General features: G+C 38.3%; 1 protein-coding gene across 12 annotated transcripts in view; it reads left to right on the top strand.

Annotated features, from left to right (window-relative positions):
- UBR3 (ubiquitin protein ligase E3 component n-recognin 3) overlaps positions 1–18,701 on the top strand; it is a 188,863-nt gene that overhangs the window by 127,952 nt on the left and 42,210 nt on the right. For 6 of the 12 annotated variants that reach the window (XM_036319910.1, XM_036319916.1, XM_036319918.1 and 3 more), the window contains 4 exons: positions 3,031–3,198; positions 7,589–7,722; positions 11,127–11,237; positions 17,742–17,954. In XM_036319910.1, coding sequence (XP_036175803.1) covers positions 3,031–3,198; positions 7,589–7,722; positions 11,127–11,237; positions 17,742–17,954 — 626 coding nt within the window. The remainder of the gene's footprint in view (positions 1–3,030; positions 3,199–7,588; positions 7,723–11,126; positions 11,238–17,741; positions 17,955–18,701) is intronic. The other 6 variants (XM_036319920.1, XM_036319914.1, XM_036319912.1 and 3 more) reach the window with 4 other exon arrangements.

Below are 18,701 nucleotides of genomic sequence, written 5' to 3'. Positions count from 1 at the left end.
TTATCAGTGATAACATTGACAAATATGTTTTCCCATGCAGTGGGCTTTCTTGTTTTTTGTTGATGGTTTCTTTTGCTGTGCAGAAGCTTTTTATTTTGATGTAGTCCCATTTGTTTATTTTCTCTTTAGTTTCCAATGCCCTAGGAGCTGTATTGGTGAAGAAATTGCTTCGGCATATGTCTGAGATTTTGTTGCCTTTGGATTCCTCTAGTATTTTTATGGTCTTACATTTAAGTCCTTCATCCATTTTGAGTTTATTTTTGTGTATGGTGTAAGTTGGTGGTCTAGTTTCTTTTTTTTGCATGTATCCGTCCAATTTTCCCAGCACCATTTATTGAAGAGACTGTCTTGACTCCATTGTATGTTCTTGCCTCCTTTGTCAAATATTAATTGAGCATATTGGTTCGGGCCGATTTCTGGGTTCTCTATTCTATTCCATTGATCTATATGTCTGATCTTGTGCCAGTACCAGGCAGTTGAGAACAGTGGCTTTGTAATACAGCTTGATATCTGGCATTGAGATCCCACCTACTCTGTTCTTTCTCAGCTGCAGCTGTTCGGGGTCTTTTTTTTATTCCAGATGAGTGTTTGGAGAGTTCGTTCTAGGTCTGTGAAATATGCCGTTGGTATTTTAATGGGAAGTGCGTTGAATTTATAGATTGCTTTGGGTAGTTTGGACATTTTAATGATGTTGATGTTGTAGTTGTGCCTTGATTGCTTTTGGCATCACTGGGAGGGTTGACATCCCGGTCAGTTGGCTGTGAAGACCAACTGTATCTATAGTGGAAGAGCTGCTGTGCAGGAGACACTCCTGTGGAGCAGGACTTGCTTCAGTGGGGCTTTGGGTCTCACTGAGTCTGCCCCTTGAGTGTGTCGCTTGTGGATGTGTAGAGTTGTAATCTGGTATGTTCTGAAGCTGTCTACCAGGTACACTGACTGGGGCCACCCAACAGGAGCTACAAAGATCTCTGCAGATGGGTGCTACTTGTATTGGGCTAAAAAGTGCCCAGGCAAAGCCCAGCTGTGAAGCAAGGCAGACTGGTACTACAGCCCGGTATTGATTAGGTTTGGGGCACACTGGGGCCAGTTGCTGCTTGTTTAAGGAAAGTCTGAAGCCTGAGCCAGGACAGGCCATTCATATGGAAAAGTAGCTGCAAACAGCTTCTGTGGTGCCGCAATTGGATGGGACAAGGTCTCAGGGAATCACCAGGGTGGAGGGAACAGTGTGGACCATGCTGATGAAAACTCAGATATGGCTGCCAGTTAGCTCTGTGACTGTGGAGATCTAAGCACAGGAACATTGACCTCTGTGAGCACCCCTTTCTGGGAGAAAACCATCCCTGGGTTCCTGCCCTGATGACAAACAGTCCAGTTATTCCTTGTTTATTCCTGGATTCCCCCAACACTGCTGCCCAGTGCTGGAGCTCAGAGGAACTGGGACCATGAAGTTGGTGCACGGGCCTTTCAAGAGGAACACCTGGGACTCCAACAGCCTCCATGTCACTTAGCAACAATCATCGCTGGCTTTTACAATCCGAAGTTATGGGGACTTTTCTTCCCAGCTCTGGAACCTGGGGGTCTGGTGTGGGGTCAGGACCCCTGCTTCTCACAGGGGTCAATGTTCCTTAAAATGATTTGGTGTATTATAGGAAGCCTTGGAGATATCCCTCCCGAGTAAAGAAACACCATGGGTGGTTGTCGGACTAGCCCAGGGGTGGGCAAACTTTTTGACTCCAGGGCCACAATGGGTTCTTAAACTGGACCAGAGGGCCGGAACAAAAGCATGGATGGAGTGATTGTGTGAACTAATATAAATTCAAAGTAAACATCATTACATAAAAGGGTATGGTCTTTTTTTTTTTTTTAGTTTTATTCATTTCAAATGGGCCGAATCCGGCCCGCGGGCCGTAGTTTGCCCACGGCTGGACTAGCCCATCTGTGCCTCTGCCCCTCCCACTAGTCTCAGTGTGCTTTCTTCTTTACTTCTCCAGTTGTAGGACTTCCATTCAGCCAGATTTCAGGAGGTTCTGAATGATAGTTGTTCTATATTTTAGTTGTAATTTTGATGTGGTTGTGGGAGGCGGTGAGTATCAGTGTTTAACTGTGCTGCCATTTTTGTTCTATTTATGTATTATTTTTTTCTCTGATTTCTTTATTGGCTTCTTTTTTATTTTTCATTAATACTGGGCATTATTCAAAGCTTTATTTTGGCCCTTCTCAGTTACTTTCAATAACTATTAGATACATATTTATCTGCATGAATTCTTATTAAACCTATCTGAACTTGATATTTTTCTTTTTCTATTTCTGTCATGCATTTATACATCTTTATTTAAATATGCCTTCATCTTTTAAAGAAGTCATAAATCACTTCTGCTTTCCTGGTCTTCCCAATCCCCTCTACTCGCTTTTTGCCAATATCACTGATCTTTGTGAATTTAAGAGTCTTTATTGGAAAATTATAATCAGTATTTTATTTCTTGCTGTTAACATCTTATCACCAAAGGATTACTGTTATTTTTTTTATAGTAGTTTTGCTTTATTAATATGTATTGTCATATATAAATGATTTCTGTACATAAATAAACATATCAATAATTATTAATGCCAAGATATAATCACTGGAATTTAAAATAAAGGAGGAATAGTTTGTTTCTCTTTTATCTCCTAGTGAGTATTGCCATTTTTTTCCCAAGAGCTGAGATGTCATAAATTTTCCTTCTGAGGTGCCTCAAAGAAAATTAAAACAATTTTCTTAAATTATAATATCTTAAAGGTGTTTTTAATACAAATGTCTTTGCCTCTGTGTTTTTCCTTTCAATTTTGTTTGTGAATGATACACTATCAGAAGTATTTAACCACGTATTATTTAAAGTCTTTCATTATATCAACTCTTTGAATATTTTGTCTTTCTTAGTAAACATTTTATTTTAGCAAGGTATTTTTCCATAATTTTATTACAATATATCTTTATTGGTATTGAAGCTCAAAATTATTTCAACTAAGTTTTTCCCCACATTTTCATTGAAGAGAGATTTTTCTTCTCAGATTCTCCTGAGAATGATATTCCTATGGAGATCACCACAGCAGAACCACAAGTTTCTGAGGCAGTATATGATTGTGTTATTTGTGGGCAGAGTGGCCCCTCCTCTGAAGACCGACCTACAGGATTGGTTGTTCTGTTACAAGCATCCTCAGGTAAAATTAAAGTACTTTTTCAGTGGGAACATTGTAAAGATAAAGTATATACAACAGATTAATAAATATCTGTATTGAATGTAAGTTATATATTTCTCTAGATCAGCTGTGGGCAAACTACGGCCCGCGGGCCGAATCCGGCCCGTTTGAAATGAATAAAACTAAAAAAAAAAAAAAAAAGACCGTACCCTTTTATGTAATGATGTTTACTTTGAATTTATATTAGTTCACACAAATACTCCATCCATGCTTTTGTTCCGGCCCTCCGGTCCAGTTTAAGAACCCATTGTGGCCCTCGAGTCAAAAAGTTTGCCCACCCCTGGTCTAGATATAACTATAGGTCTACATAGCAACGGTTGATTTAGAATTGTATAGCGAAGATTCTTAATCTGGTTTTATCTGACCTTGCTGGACATGAATGTTGGAAGAACTTTTTAACAGATCTCTTTATAAGTTACAGTCTTTTTCCTTAAAATGATGTGGTATATTACCAATGCTAGGTGGCCGTTAGCTGAGTTTAGTGTTTTTGGCAATTTATTCTAAAATCTGGAAGAATTTTAACACCAGAAATACTGTCAAATTAAATATTGATTTTTTTAAGAGAGGAAGGAAGGAGAAGAGAGAAAAAGAAAGAGAGTGAGGGACAGAAACATTGATGTAAGAGATACATCAATTGGCTGCCTCCCATTTGCACCCCAACTGGGAATCAAATCCTTGACCTGCTGGTGCATGGGATGATGCTCCAACGAACTGAACCACACTGTCCAGGGCTGTCAGCTTAATTATTTTAATTGCATAAGGCATATTTAGGTAGCTTTGTCCTTATATCTTGAGCTACTAGAAGGTGTCATTCTTGAAACAGTCAGCTGACAAATATGTTTGCCAATCTATAGTTAAAAACAAATTTTGGGGTTTTTTTAAGGATTTGTCTGAATGCTCTCTATTCTCTCCCTTACTGAAGTATTTTGAGGTAGGGTTATGATTAGGGTTAGAAGATATAACATTTATAAGTGTATACACATCAAGTAGCAGAGGCTCAAAATATATGAAGCAAATATAGAATTAGAGGGAGAAATCTGTATATATAAAAGGCTAATATGCTGTTTCTCTCCCACTGTTCGACCAGTCACTATGACACGCACTGACCATCAGGGGCCAGACACTCAATGCAGGAGCTGCCGAGACACACACTGGCCATTTACAGAGAAACAGCAGCACGGTCCTGGTGCCGACAAAGCAACACTCAGCTTCCCCCAAGTAGGACATAGGCCCTGCCACCATCCTGGAGCAATAGTCCACCAAATCACAGTCAGTGCTGCTGGGACTCCATGGTGTAAAATGCAGCCCACAGTCCAGCCCAGCCCGGAAACGGTGGCTATGGATGCCGGGTAATGACATCACGTAGCAATGCCCAACTTCCTCTCCCTAGCAACTTGCCTCCTTGCAGTTTCTTCAGCCCAGGAACATGACTTGCTTTATAGCCAGGTGCAAATATTTCACACTTTAACCAAATGTTTGTGAAGCATTTTTCCATGCCTCATCTCATTTGATCCTCAAAGAAGTCCTGGAGTAGGTAGATAGGAGATTTGGTAGAATCCTATTTTCTTTTCATTAGCCAGCAAATGGAGATTTAGAAAGTTTAGAAACTTGACCTGACTGAAAAGAAGTAAGAAATTATGGATCTTGAAATGACTTTAGGTTTTCTCACTGCACAGAATATAGTCAAACACTGCTGCAGTTAAATATTTTACCCTTTGTTCTCCCTGCGTGATCTACAATAATAATCTGCTTCGTGTTGATATTTACTGCTGTGTTGCTGACCATAACCTGAAAGAGAAGTTGGAGTGTTTCACTGGGCTGGAAAAGGTTTAGCTACATCAGAAAGCAGGTCTAATTAAGCAAGTTTATTCTATATATATAAAAAGCTAAGTTGACTCGCGCATGCGCAATACATATAAAGCTCTCACTGGCGCCAATCACATGTGTGTTTTGATCTGTCATTGTCGATTGTGAATTTGGTTGACACTTCTATTATAAAGAAAGGGCGAATAGCGATATTAAAATATTTCTTCTAATTAATTTCCTTTCAGTGTGCACAAATCCGTGCACCAGGCCACTAGTAGTTTTATAATGATAGTTGGAGACTTTAATCTCCCATTTTCAATAATTTATAGAACAGCTAGACAGAATATCAAAAAAAGAAATAAAACACTTAAGCAACACTATAAAACAATTAAACCTAAAAAAAACCCCTTGAATACTCTTTCTAACAACAGTAGAATACAGTTTTCTCAATTGTACATGGAACATTCTCCAAGATAGAACATGGGTTAGCCATGAAACAGTCTCAAAACATTTAAAAAGACTGAAATCATCCAAAGTATCATCTCTGACCACATGGAATGAAACTAGAAATCAATAACAGTAGGAAAATTGGAAAATTCACAAATATGTGTAAATAACACATTCTTAAACAACCAATGGGCCAAAGAAGAATTAGAAGGTACTGTGAAACAAATGAAAGTGCAAACACAACATACCAAAACTTATGTGGGTGGTGAAAACAGTGCACAGAGGGAAATTTATAGCTGCAAACGCTTCCCTCAAAAAAAGAAGATCTCAAATCAGTAATGTAACTTTACACTTTAGGAATAAGTTGACTGCAAAGCTAGCAGATAGGAAGAAATAAAGACTAGAGGAGAGATAAATGAAAATCTTAGGAAACCAATACAGAAGTGCATACATCATGGATAACTATATTTTAGTTGTTAGCATTTACTTCTGTCTCTTCTTTTTGCCACTACTCTTCAAAACTTGGGGCCCACAGTGAGTGTTATGGCTAATTTACCTTCCCTAAGAATGGCTCTTCCCATGCTTATCAGTCTTATAATAATGTATGGCACTGTATGTTTTTATCCCTACTCCCCTTTTTTGTGCTTTTACAATTATAAAATCCTAGTATTTGTTTTTCTCCTTTTGCCATATACCTCTTCCCAAGTTTTCATTTTGAAAAGTTTTATATCTTCAGAAAAGTTGGATACCTTTAAGTAGACTCACCAATATTGTTTTTTTCCCCCTCTCTTATTTACTCTCTTTTTCTCTCTCTTCAGAAGAAAATGGCAGACATCATGACATTTTATTCCTAAATACTTCAGACACTATCTCCTAAGAACAAGGGTATTTTTACTATATCCACAGTATAATCATATCCAAGAAATTTGTTATTAATAACATCTAATATTCTATGTTAAAATTCTCTCAAATATCCCAGTAATATTTTTAGAGCAAAGTCTTTTTCTTGATCCAAGAGCCAAGATTATACATTGCATTTCATTGTCATTTCCTGTTAGTCTCCTTTAGTCAAGGATAGTTTCTCCAGACCTTTAGAAAGTTTTGATGAGTCTAAGTCAGTTCTGTAGAATGAGGCTCATAGTGACAGCTTGTCCTATTATTGGTGATGCCAGTGAAGTTTGATCACTTGGTTAAGGTGGTAGGTAATCTATATGATGAGCCTCTAGTAATTTACCCTTTTACTTGATTCCTCATCTGAATCAATGAATGTGTTATCTGTTTCTGTTATTATTCTTTTCAGTACTTAAATTTTCTCAAATTTGACCAGTCAGAACTCCTTTAGATCCTCATGACTGCCCCCTCAGTGTTTGAATTACCCCTCGATCTTTTTTTTTTAAATCTTTACCTGAGGATATGTTTTCATTGACTAGAGAGAGAGAGAGAGAGAAAGAGAGAGAGAGAGAGAGAGAGAAACATCGATGTGAGAGAGAAACATCATTTATTTACCTCACGTATGTGCCCCGATCAGGGATTGAACCCACAACTTAGGTATGTGCCCTGACTGGGAATCTAACTTGCAATCTTTTGGTGTATGGAATGACACTCCAGCCAACTGAGCTGCTCAGCCAGAGCTACCCCTTGCTCTTTATTACACAAAATTCCAGATTTTTCTTGAACTTTTTCCCAACCTTGGACTCAGGTTTTTCTCCGAGGGTCTCTGTTTCCTTTTCATGAGAGATAGTGTATTTAGAAATAAAATTTATTTGTTACTGGAGTGTCATAATTTCTAGACTTTTTCAATGGACAGACTTTGGAAACCATCCTCCATCAATCCATTCATCTATTGATTCTTCGATCAATCCATTAGTCCATTCATCCATCCCGAGTAAACACCCATATTTTACTGTTAATTTGAAAATTAAATATTGGCATCTTTGGAGTTTTATTTACTCTCTAGAAGAACACTAGAATATCACTTTTTTTTAGGGTCTAATAAGTGCAAACATTAGTCAGCTGGTTGTAAATAACTTGGCTCTTATGGTGAATCAGGTCTATATATTGATTATTTAATGAGCTCTTATCTCTGTTGTTAATATAGTTTTGGGGCAGTGCCGTGACAACACTGAGCCAAAAAAGTTGCCTATCACTGAAGAGGAACAGATTTATCCTTGGGATACATGTGCAGCAGTTCATGATGTGAGGCTTTCATTATTACAGCGTTATTTTAAAGATGTGAGTATCCTTTTTATCTACTAGTATATTTGTCTGCAAAATTCATAGTAATTTCACTCCAGAGTTTTATGTATATTTTTCTAACAGATGTCATTCTGATTTAGAGTCTGGAACTTTATTAAAAAAAATTAATATGTGAATAGTAAAGAAATGGAAATCTGTTAATAAGTAAATATTTTAGGTTATAAATGTTATATCTTCGTTTTAAATGTTATTTATTGGGAGGTATACAAATTTAATACTATTAACTATAATACTGGTCTGGTCTGAGGAGAAGGTTTCTGGTGGATTCTGGAGAAGCAGATGGCTCTAGTTAGGGAGGTCTTGTCTAATGTAGAACGAGTGTGTATCTACTACCATTTATAACTGAGTGATCTTAGAACCTTTGTATTCCTTATTTGTAAAAAGATACTACCAATTACTGTGGGAGGTTTTAATAAATATTGAGGTCGTGAAAATTGGATGATAAGCACTTAGCACAGTGGTGGACACATTATTGAAGTCTTCCTAAAATATTAATCTCATATTAGTAAATGTTTTCCTGCTCTTTTTCCACACTATAGCAAATTCAAATAAGACATCTAACAGTTACATTAACAAATGACTTAGTGTTTTCAGCTAACTGCTTTTATTAAAAAGGAAGATTAACCCTTTTCAGTCCAACCTCGAGGCTGACTCGACAGACCAGGCGCTAGGAGCAGATCCAACGCCGAGCAATAAGAACATTAAAAAGTTCAACATTCAATCCCGTCAATTAATTTGGACCAGACTGTTTGAATTCCAAAAATAACATTGGACTGCAAAGGGTTAATTACATTTTTATAATACATAGTCAAAGAAGCAGCTTGTTTATTAACTAACAACCATCCTATAAAAGGGTAATATGCAAATTGACTGAATGGCAGAACGACCAGAACACCTGTGGTCCCTTGCCCTGGCGGCCCCCGCCTCCCAGCGGGCATGCCCACCCCAGTTGGGGGCAGGGCCAGCCGGTAAACCACCGGTGGCCCCTTGCCCTGGTTGGCAAACCGCCGGCAGCCCCTCGCCCCAGTCGGGCCCGCCCCTTGTCGGCCCCCCACCCCAGCCAGCCCACCCCCGATGGCCCCCATCAGGGTGGGCTGGCTAGACCCACCAGTGCATGAATTCGTGTACTGGGCCTCTAGTCCTATATAATAAAAGCTTAATATGCTAAGTGTCCAATTGTTCAACTGTTTGACCAGTTGCTATCATGCGCACTGACCACCAGGGTGCAGGTTCTCCGAACAGTAGCTTAGTTTGCTGCTTGGGTCCTGCTGTTTGGGACTGGGCAAGATGGGCCGGACATGCCCTGGAGCCCTCCCACGGTCCCTCCCCGACCGGCAAGCCCAATTGGCCCTGATTGGGACTGGGTGAGACGGCCCCAAATGGCCCCGATCGGCCCTGATCAGAACTGGGTGAGACGGGCTGAACACGCCCTGGAACCCTCCTGCAGTCCCTCCCCAGTCCCGATCCTGCACTGGTGGGGTCCTTTGGCCTGGCCTGCACCCTCTCACAATCTGGGACCCCTTCAGGGATGTCGGAGAGCTGGTTTCAGCCCGATTCCTAAGGGCCCGGCTTAGGGACCCCCACCAGTGTACAAATCCATGTACTGGGCCTCTAGTTCTAAAATGATCTAATACCAAAATTTGCTTCTACTTCAAGTGGCTGCAAATCATAAAACAGAGATGAGCAGATCTCCTGTTGTTTTTCTGATTTGTAACAGTAGAAGCCGGCTCACTTGCTGTGAGTAGTATTTGATTTGTGCTGCTGCACATATATTTAAATTGGCTGCGAAGACATTTTGCACTGTGATTTTTAACTTTCAGATGCTCATGAAGAGTCTCGATTTAATATTGGAACTTTGTTTTACTGTTGTTAAAGTTGATTTGGTCATCTTACATTATAATGTATAAATTTCTAATATAAAAAGAGTTTTTATGGCTCTCAAAGCTTTCATCATATGCTGTCACTCATGTTAGATCTTATATTGCTCTGGCTTGGCCATCTATTTACTACAGACTCTAGTGGGGTGAACTCAAGTTCATTGTCAAGTAAGTACTATTTGTCAGAGGGGAAATGAAAACTCAAAATTATTTTAGGAGGAAAAGTCTAAGCCTGTTTATAGGCTGAATGGAAGGAATTAGCAGAGAAGAAGTTGAAGATGTAAGAGAAAAAGGAGATAGAAGCAATTAACTTTAAAAACAAATTTCAAATGAGTGTGTAGTTGGCTTATATAATCTGTTTGCCTTCTTTATTGTGCATTATATTAAACCCTTGTAAATGTTAAGGCACTTTTTTGGGGTTATTCTTATGACCAAATTTGTACTTTGGAGAGATATGTGGGGGATGCATCATGGAGAGAAGAAATTGGAGTCAAGAAGACCAATTACAAAACTTTATATAAGAAATCCTCCCCCCCCTTCCCCCCCAACAAATGTACAGACTTGAATGTTACATTGAGAATGAAGAAGTCAGGCCAAAGTCATGAGTTATTTAGAAGACAGAATTCATATGATTTGGGAATTAAAACTGTGGTGTGAAGGAAAGGGTGTGAGGTAGAGTAACTTTAGCTTTCTGATTTGGTGACTAAATAGATTGTGGAGCTTTTAAACCCAGAGGAAAAGGAAGAGTAATGGAGAAAATGACAAGTTTTTGACACATTAATTTTATGTTATCTGAGGAATGTCAAACTGGAGATTTCTGGTTGGCAGCTAAGTATTTGTATCTGTCAGTCAGGCAAGAGATTTAGCTTTGAGGCTAGGTGAATTTACTGATTAAATCACTTAGGGAGAATAGTTGTAATGAGTAGAGAGTAAGCACTAAGAATAGAATCTTGAGGAATATAAACTTTGAAGGGGCAGGGCAAGAAAGAAGAGACTTAAAGGAGCCTAAACCAAATGGTTAAAGAGTTGGAAGTAAAACCAAAAGGGAGTCTCATTATGGAAGCCAAAGGGAAGAAGACCCTTTAAGAGGGAAGTTGTTAATGGCAATCACAGATTAAATACCATATAAAACAGTTAAGATCATCAATAGCAGTATAGTTTACACTGAACTATAGTATAATATTGAGAGCTTATATTTTATGGGGTGGAGAAAGTCTAATTGATCATTATTTTTCATATGAGCATAGATATTTAGAAGCTAAGTCTTAATGGTGTTTCTAGTTTAAAGAGTTGCTTTCGGGCTGTCAAGTCTGGTATTGCTTTATCACAAAAATACAAAGTTATTCTTCCTTTTCCTCTGGGTTTAAAAGCTTCACAGTCTATTTAGTCACCAAATCAGAAAGCTAAGTTCAAATAAAAAATCATTCAGAGGTTTCTGTGGATATATTTAAATATGTCTATACTTCTTTAAAATTAATTGTATTTTGTCTTTCTTTTTTTAAGAGTTCTTGTCTCTTGGCAGTATCAATTGGCTGGGAAGGAGGTGTTTATGTCCAAACCTGTGGACATACATTACATATAGATTGTCATAAGTCTTACATGGAATCATTACGGGTAAGTTAATTGAATAAATTTTAAAGGTGTATGTATTTTTCCCCATATTAAATATCTTTACAGCATATAAATCCCAATTCATCTGGGGTGATTTTGATCATCATGTGAACAATCTAAACTCACAGTTTCTTCATTTCTTCAACTTTAGGGATTTTTTTTAGCAGCTGACTTCCAAGGCTGTAATTTTATTTTATTTTTTAAAAATGTTTTTATTAATTTTAGAAAGGAGGGGAGAGGGAGAAACACCAATGATGAGAATCATCGATTGGCTGCCTCCTGCACGCTCCCTACAACCTGGGCATGTGCCCTGACTGGGAATTGAACCATGACCTCCTGGTTCATAGGTTGACACTCAACCATTGAGCCACACAGGCCAGGACATGGCTGTAATTTTAGACTTTGCTACTCTAGTTCTGAAATATTAAGCTTTATTAATATTAAGCTTTATTATCCCACTATATCATTTGATTATTTTTCAAATTCTCTTATTTTCACTCTTATTAGTATGTTTTGCATCTAGCATCAAGATCTCTAGTCCTTTAACCCTTGTGCATTTTTCCTGGTGCATTAGCTCTTACCTAGCCTCACTTACTTATACTTTGCCCATTCTGTTCTTAATACCTGTTGTTTAATCTGCCTCCTTTGATCATACACCTAGGCAACTAGCCCTGCTAGAAAAGTAATAAAACTAAGTAAATTGGCATCTCCATAAATTTGTGGTTTTCTATAATAGTGCCTTAGACTAGAACAGTGAATTTCAACTGGTATGCCATGAGAATTTTATTTTATTTTATTTTTTAAATATTTTATTGGTTTTTTACAGAGAGGAAGGGAGAGAGATAGAGAGTTAGAAACATCGATGAGAGAGAAACACCGATCAGCTGCCTCCTGCACATCTCCCAGTGGGGATGTGCCCGCAACCCAGGTACATGCCCTTGACCGGAATCGAACCTGGGACCTTTCAGTCCACAAGCCGACGCTCTATCCACTGAGCCAAACCGGTTTCGGCGGTATGCCATGAGAATTTTAGTTAGGGCACCTCTTTTCCCTTAGATTATCAAATAAAAAAGTGACAACAGCCAACACAACAATAGCTGTCTGGTATGAGTGAATCAAAATTATAACTATTTTTTTTTTGTCAGATTGGCAAAAACAACACAATATATTTTTTGGTGTGCCTCAGAATTTTAGTAATTAGTTTCTGTGTGCCATAAGATGAAAGGTTGAAAATTGTTGGACTAAAGTCATGGACTGTAGATACCACTTATCACTTCATTTACCTGTCTTTAATCAGTTTTCTCTCCTGGTTTCCTCAGCAGCTATTCCAAACCTTTGCCTCCCCTATCCCACTTAAGTCCCAAGAACTCTTTCCCCTCATTAAACTGTCTCTTCCTCTCACCAAAAACAGTGGTTCTCTGTCACATACTACTTTAGCTTCCTGCCTTGCTTTAATATTCCTTGATAAATGACTTTGCATCCCAACCAGTCCTTTCTTTTCTACCCTTAGAGGTAGTATTTCTTCTTCTGTTCAGGAATAATCTTCCTTTTTATGCTGTAGGATTCCTTTCTCCCCTTTACCACAGTGGCTTTGGTTTATCAGTAATTAACCTCTTTTTCTTCTGTAGCTTTAGTTTTTTTGCCTGGTCTGTCCCTTCTTTTCAGTTAATAAGTACACCAAAGTCTGCCATTTAAAATTTCTTTCCTTGACCTTGTATTTTCCTGTAGCTGTAGTCTTTTTTTTTTTTTTTTTTTAATATTTTTATTGATTTCAGAGAAGAAGGGAGAGGAAGAGAAAGAAACATCAATGATGAGAATCATTGATTGGCTGCCTCCTGCACACCCCCTACTGGGGATTGAGCCTGAAACCTGGGCATGTGCCCTGACTGGGAATCGAACCGTGACCTCCTGGTTCATAGGTCAATGCTCAACCACTGAGCCACGCCGGCTGGGCATGTCGCTGTAGTTTTTATCTTTCTCTCAGCTTAACTTCTTAAAAGCTAGATAGCTCTATTCTATTCCCAGATTCCTAACTCAGAAGCAGTGGATTTCTTTTTTTCCTTTCCTACTCCTTACCTCACATTCAGTCATTATGAAATTCTATTGATTCTGCCTTCTAAAATCTCATTTGGCTATATTCCATCTTTATTGTTCCCACTTCTACTTTTTTGTATATGCCTTCATCTATTAACTAATGCAATTGCTTTCTTGTCAGTTTCCTTACTCCAAGTCTACTTTAGTCACTATATTGATCTTTCTAAAATGTAAATCTGATGACATATGGCTTAAAGACCCTTTACTGACTTATTCCTAATGTGATAAAGTTTATTTTTCTCTGAATGGCATTCAAGGCACTCCGTGACCTAGGCTTGGCTGTTGCTTTAGCTTTATCTTCCATCAATTCAGCACTAATAAGCTAATTAATAGCTCTGTAAGCACATTATCCCTTTTTCATACCTCTTTATTCAATTTTGTTCATTCAACAAATATTTGTTCAAAGCCTGTAGTGTTCCAGATACTGTGATAGATTTTCAGGATACAACAGTGAATAAGACACAGTTTCTCTCAAGGAGTTTACTATACATTGTGTGAGACAGAAATAAACAGTTGCAGCATATGTGCTAAGTATTATGAAGTGTATACAGGGTCTTATTGGAACATCTGCCAAAGTGCTAGAACAGGGGTGGGCAAACTTTTTGACTCGAGGGCCACAATGGGTTCTTTTTTTTTTTTTTTTTAATATATTTTATTGATTTTTTACAGAGAGGAAGGGAGAGAGATAGAGAGTCAGAAACATCGATGAGAGAGAAACATCGATCAGCTGCCTCCTGCACATCTACTGGGGATGTGCCCGCAACCCAGGTACATGCCCTTGACCGGAATCGAACCTGGGACCTTTCAGTCCGCAGGCTGACGCTCTATCCACTGAGCCAAACCGGTTTCAGCCACAATGGGTTCTTAAACTGGACAGGAGGGCTGGAACAAAAGCATGGATGGAGTGTTTGTGTGAACTAATATAAATTCAAAGTAAACATCATTACATAAAAGGGTACGGTCTTTTTGTTGTTGTTGTTTTATTCATTTCAAACGGGCCGGATACCCGCGGGCCAGTTTGCCCACGGCTGTGCTAGAACATTTGATGAAGGAAGGTGTTTGAATGATGAGAGAGAAGATGGGAGAAGTAGTCAGGGGTCATATTGTAAAGGTCCATGTAAGGATTTTGGACTCTAGACAGATTCCTTCCAGAGATACATTAAAGCCATTAAAGACTCTTAAGCAGAGATATGACATGCTCAGAAAGTTTATTGTGGTAGTTGTGTTTGCAGGAGATTGTTGTAGGATTGCAGGAGAGTTAGAAAATATGAGGTTATATCATTTAGAAGGCAAGAGATGATGGTTGCTTGGGCTTGGTTATGGCAGTTGAGATGGAGAAGAGGTTAGATATTTGAAATATATATAATATATATATATAATATATATATGGTCTTCTGAGAGATTGTGTGTGCAGCATAAGAGAGTAAGGAATCAAGGTGAAAGATAATGGTGATCATTGAAAAATTGTGATTGGTAATAATCTCACATTAGGTAGATCATACTGACAGTGGTGTGATTAGGAGATATTAGCAAAGGGGATAAAGGAAGAAAGTGGATGGAAGGACTGGTAGGATTTATTAGCTCCATATTCGGTGTGAGAGAAGTCAGGAAGCTGAAGGAGCTGCCATGACTCTCTTCTTTCTAAGTCAGGAGGTGTGGCTTTATGTGCCTAGAGTATAGGGGACAAGGCTGGGGTAAGTGAAGGGACATTACAAGTGAAGAGGTGGTTTTGAAAAACCACTTTGGAATTGGGTGAGAGAGTGCTTCACAGGATGTTGGAGCAAGATTGCCATGCAGTATTCAGGGTTCCGCTGAAATTGGAAACTGTGGAAGAAATTATTTCAGTTTTCCCTAACAGCATTTAGTTTGATGCAGAATTAGAGAAGTCATACATTGGATTAATTTTGTATGAATGTTTTGTTAGGTATGTGTGATGAAAGGACATATGGAGGGGAATGAGGAGTATTGACTTGAATGTTTTTGAAGTGGCGGATCATGGTGTTTGGGCAGGATAGGAATGGCCTAATAAACTGGGACAAAAAAAGAGGAACTAAAGGAAACAGGAGTTGGAAGTCAGAAACTAAGATGTATGAATTTAGTATTTTCAGATATGGATAATTTTGGGCCATTACAGAACAAGGATGTGGTCATGGTAACAGGTACTGGTGTTAGAGTGGAGGTCAGAGCCATAGGAGCCGATTAGGCCGAGGAGTTGAAGGACTCAGATGTAAGTAAGACGGGTTGTCCACGTACACACTGCTTAAGTTGCATAGGAGGATGGTAGAACTTGGAGTGATGAGGAAAACTGATCTAGGTATCAAAGTCCTTATGTTAATGAAGGCAATGGAGACCAGTAAAAAGGATGGCACTGTTAAATGACATGAGCCACAAAGATAGGAGAATGCAAGAATAATTATCTGGAGCCAGCACTGGAGATGAGAAGGATGCTGAGATGTGAGGGATGTAGGAGAATGAGCGGTGCCTAACTGAGAGGGCTTCTGGGGAGGATTTAGGAAAGAATTGAGTTTCAGTCAAGGTAAGGAGGTAGATTGGCATTCTTTAAAATTAAGGATATAGGGAAGCTTATCACAGAATGTCCTTCAGTGATCAGGTCCCTTGCCCCAACCTTGTAGTATACTCTTCTTTGTATCTAAAACTCAGCTCACAAGTCTTTTCTGGAAAGCCTTCTTTGTTGCATTTATCACATTATTATTGTAATCTAGCTGTTTCTGTTTGCTTTTAAATTGTATCTTAAGTGAAGATGTATCTTAACTCTTTATGCCATCACGTGACACATGATAGAATTTAATAAGTGTTTATAGAATTGTATTTAAAAATAAATGTCAAAAGTTGCCTGACTGGTTTGGCTCAGTGGATAGAGCGTCGGCCTGCGGACTGAAAGGTCCCAGGTTCGATTCCGGTCAAGGGCATGTACCTTGGCTGCAGGCACATCCCCAATGAGAGGTGTGCAGGAGGCAGCTGATCGATGTTTCTCTCTCATCGATGTTTCTAACTCTCTATCTCTCTCCCTTCCTCTCTGTAAAAAAAACAATAAAATATATTTTTAAAAAAATAAAATAAATGTCAAAAGTTAAAAAAAAAATAGTTCTGTTAGTCCAAGTATTTGAGATCCTAGGTGTAGTGAAATTAGCACTAAATTAAGAGTTGAAAAAAAAAAAAAAGAGTTGGGAAACCTAAGTTCATCCTGACATTGTCATTAACTACCTTATTAACTATCTATAATAATAAAAGCATAATATGCTAATTAGACCAGACATCCTTCTGGATGACCTTCCAGATGAAGCTGGGGTTGCAAAGGGAAGCCCGGGTCCCAGGTGCCAGAGGGAAGCCAGTACTGGCAGCTGGGGGAAGGAAGGCCTACTCTTGCATGAATTTCATGCATGAGGCCTCTAGTAGGCAAATAAATTTATTTTCTTTTCCTTAATCCTATTTTCTCATTACTTTTGTCTTATTAGTAATAATGGTCATTTTGTAGTATTCTTACATATACATAATGTATTAAAAACATATTTTGAGGTAAAGCTAGTTAACAGAATAAGAGAGAGATTACTGGGAAAAGATATATAACAGTTAGGACAACACAAGAGCAATGGCCTACAAGAACAAAATAGATGTGGGATGGTCTCAGGCAAAAGAAAGGAACAAATTTATCAGCCTGAATGTCTGTCTTAAGTCCTCTGGTTAGTAAGCATGTATTGCAGTCTCTCGAGCAAGAGCTTCCTACTAGGCATATGTGCATTATGTGTCTTTGCTTCAAAAATTCTACTTTTTCCTCCTCTATCAGAAACATCTGAAAGAAGGAGTTAATTCTCCTCCTGTCACACTTACGTTCTGAATACTCTAAGTCTTTTTCCTATCCATGAAACCTAAACAGATCTATTGCGTAAAGTCCAGTCAGTTGTGTTCAGCAGTTAAGACACAAGACAGACACATCACATTTTTTTGGCTTAATTTATGTTCAAAAGCTATCTATCTTACCTACATGGGCACTTGGAGAATCTTCTCAGTAGTCACTTATAGATTATGAAAACAGGGTAAGGGGTAAGAAGAAGGTGATCCACTGTAATGTGGTCTGCTTTTTGAGTTATTCTTTATCTTAAATCCACATTTCAGAGTGATTTTGTCATTATTTAAATGTTTCAATACTGAGAGAAGAGTAGGGTACTTAAGGAATTTATTGGTGATGGCAACTATTGCATAATTGCCATGATGTGAGAGGTGATTTGATAAGCTTCAACAGTTAAATGAGAGATTTTGTTTATGTTTTTATGGCATATATTAGAGGTGTCTTATTTTGTATGTTTCATTTATTTACTATAAAATGTAGTGGTGTAAATTTTATTTTATATAAAGGTGTGCATCCTACATCTGTATGTTTATTTCATCTTTTAGAATGACCAGGTTCTTCAGGGGTTCTCCGTGGACAAAGGAGAATTCACCTGTCCTCTCTGCAGGCAGTTTGCGAACAGTGTTCTTCCTTGTTATCCTGGAAGCAATATGGAAAATAACCTTTGGCAACGTCCTAGTAACAAAAGCTTACAAGATCTCATAAAGGAAGTGGAGGAGCTGCAGGGACGGCCGGGAGCTTTCCCAGTAAGCATCAGTGTAAGGCAGAAATATCCTGGTTAACTCAGCTCTGCTTTTTAGCTTTTATATTTCTTTTGTTTTTAAATTATTCTGGGCCTTTATACATTTAATACAAATTGTTTTTAGAAGTTTTTCTCTTATTTGTCGTTATTAAAAATAAAAATGAGAATAATAGAACAAATTATTAGCAAAGGCTATACTTTTCCTTAGTCTAAAAAATTGTTATAGTTTTAATATATGTCTTCCAGATCATGAAATCCTATAACAGTGGTTCTCAACCTTCCTAATGCCGCGACCCTTTAATACAGTTCCTCGTGTTGTGGTGACCCCCAACCATAAAATTATTTTCGTTGCTACTTCATAACTGTAATTTTGCTACTGTTATGAATCATAATGCAAATATCTGATATGCAGGATGTATTTTCATTGTTACAAACTGAACATAATTAAAGCATAGTGATTAATCACAAAAGCAATATGTAATTATATATGTGTTTTCCGATGGTCTTAGGCGACTCCTATGAAAGGGTCGTTTGACCCCCAAAAGGGTCACGGCCCACAGGTTGAGAACTGCTGTCCTATAAGCTTAGATATGGTTAAACTTTTTTAACCCTACCAGACCGCTGTACCGATTTTTCGGTAATTTCTACACAAAGGTGAAATATTGGCGCTAGATGAAAGGTAGATGAAAGGTAGACCTATTTTCTACAATGTCTCCAAGTTCCATCTTATTCTAACCACTTGTTTGCATGTAACTAACATTTT

Source organism: Myotis myotis, unplaced genomic scaffold (genome assembly GCF_014108235.1).
Source record: "Myotis myotis isolate mMyoMyo1 unplaced genomic scaffold, mMyoMyo1.p scaffold_m19_p_8, whole genome shotgun sequence".
NCBI classification, from domain to species: Eukaryota; Metazoa; Chordata; class Mammalia; order Chiroptera; family Vespertilionidae; genus Myotis; species Myotis myotis.
This window is presented reverse-complemented; position numbering and strand designations above follow the sequence as displayed.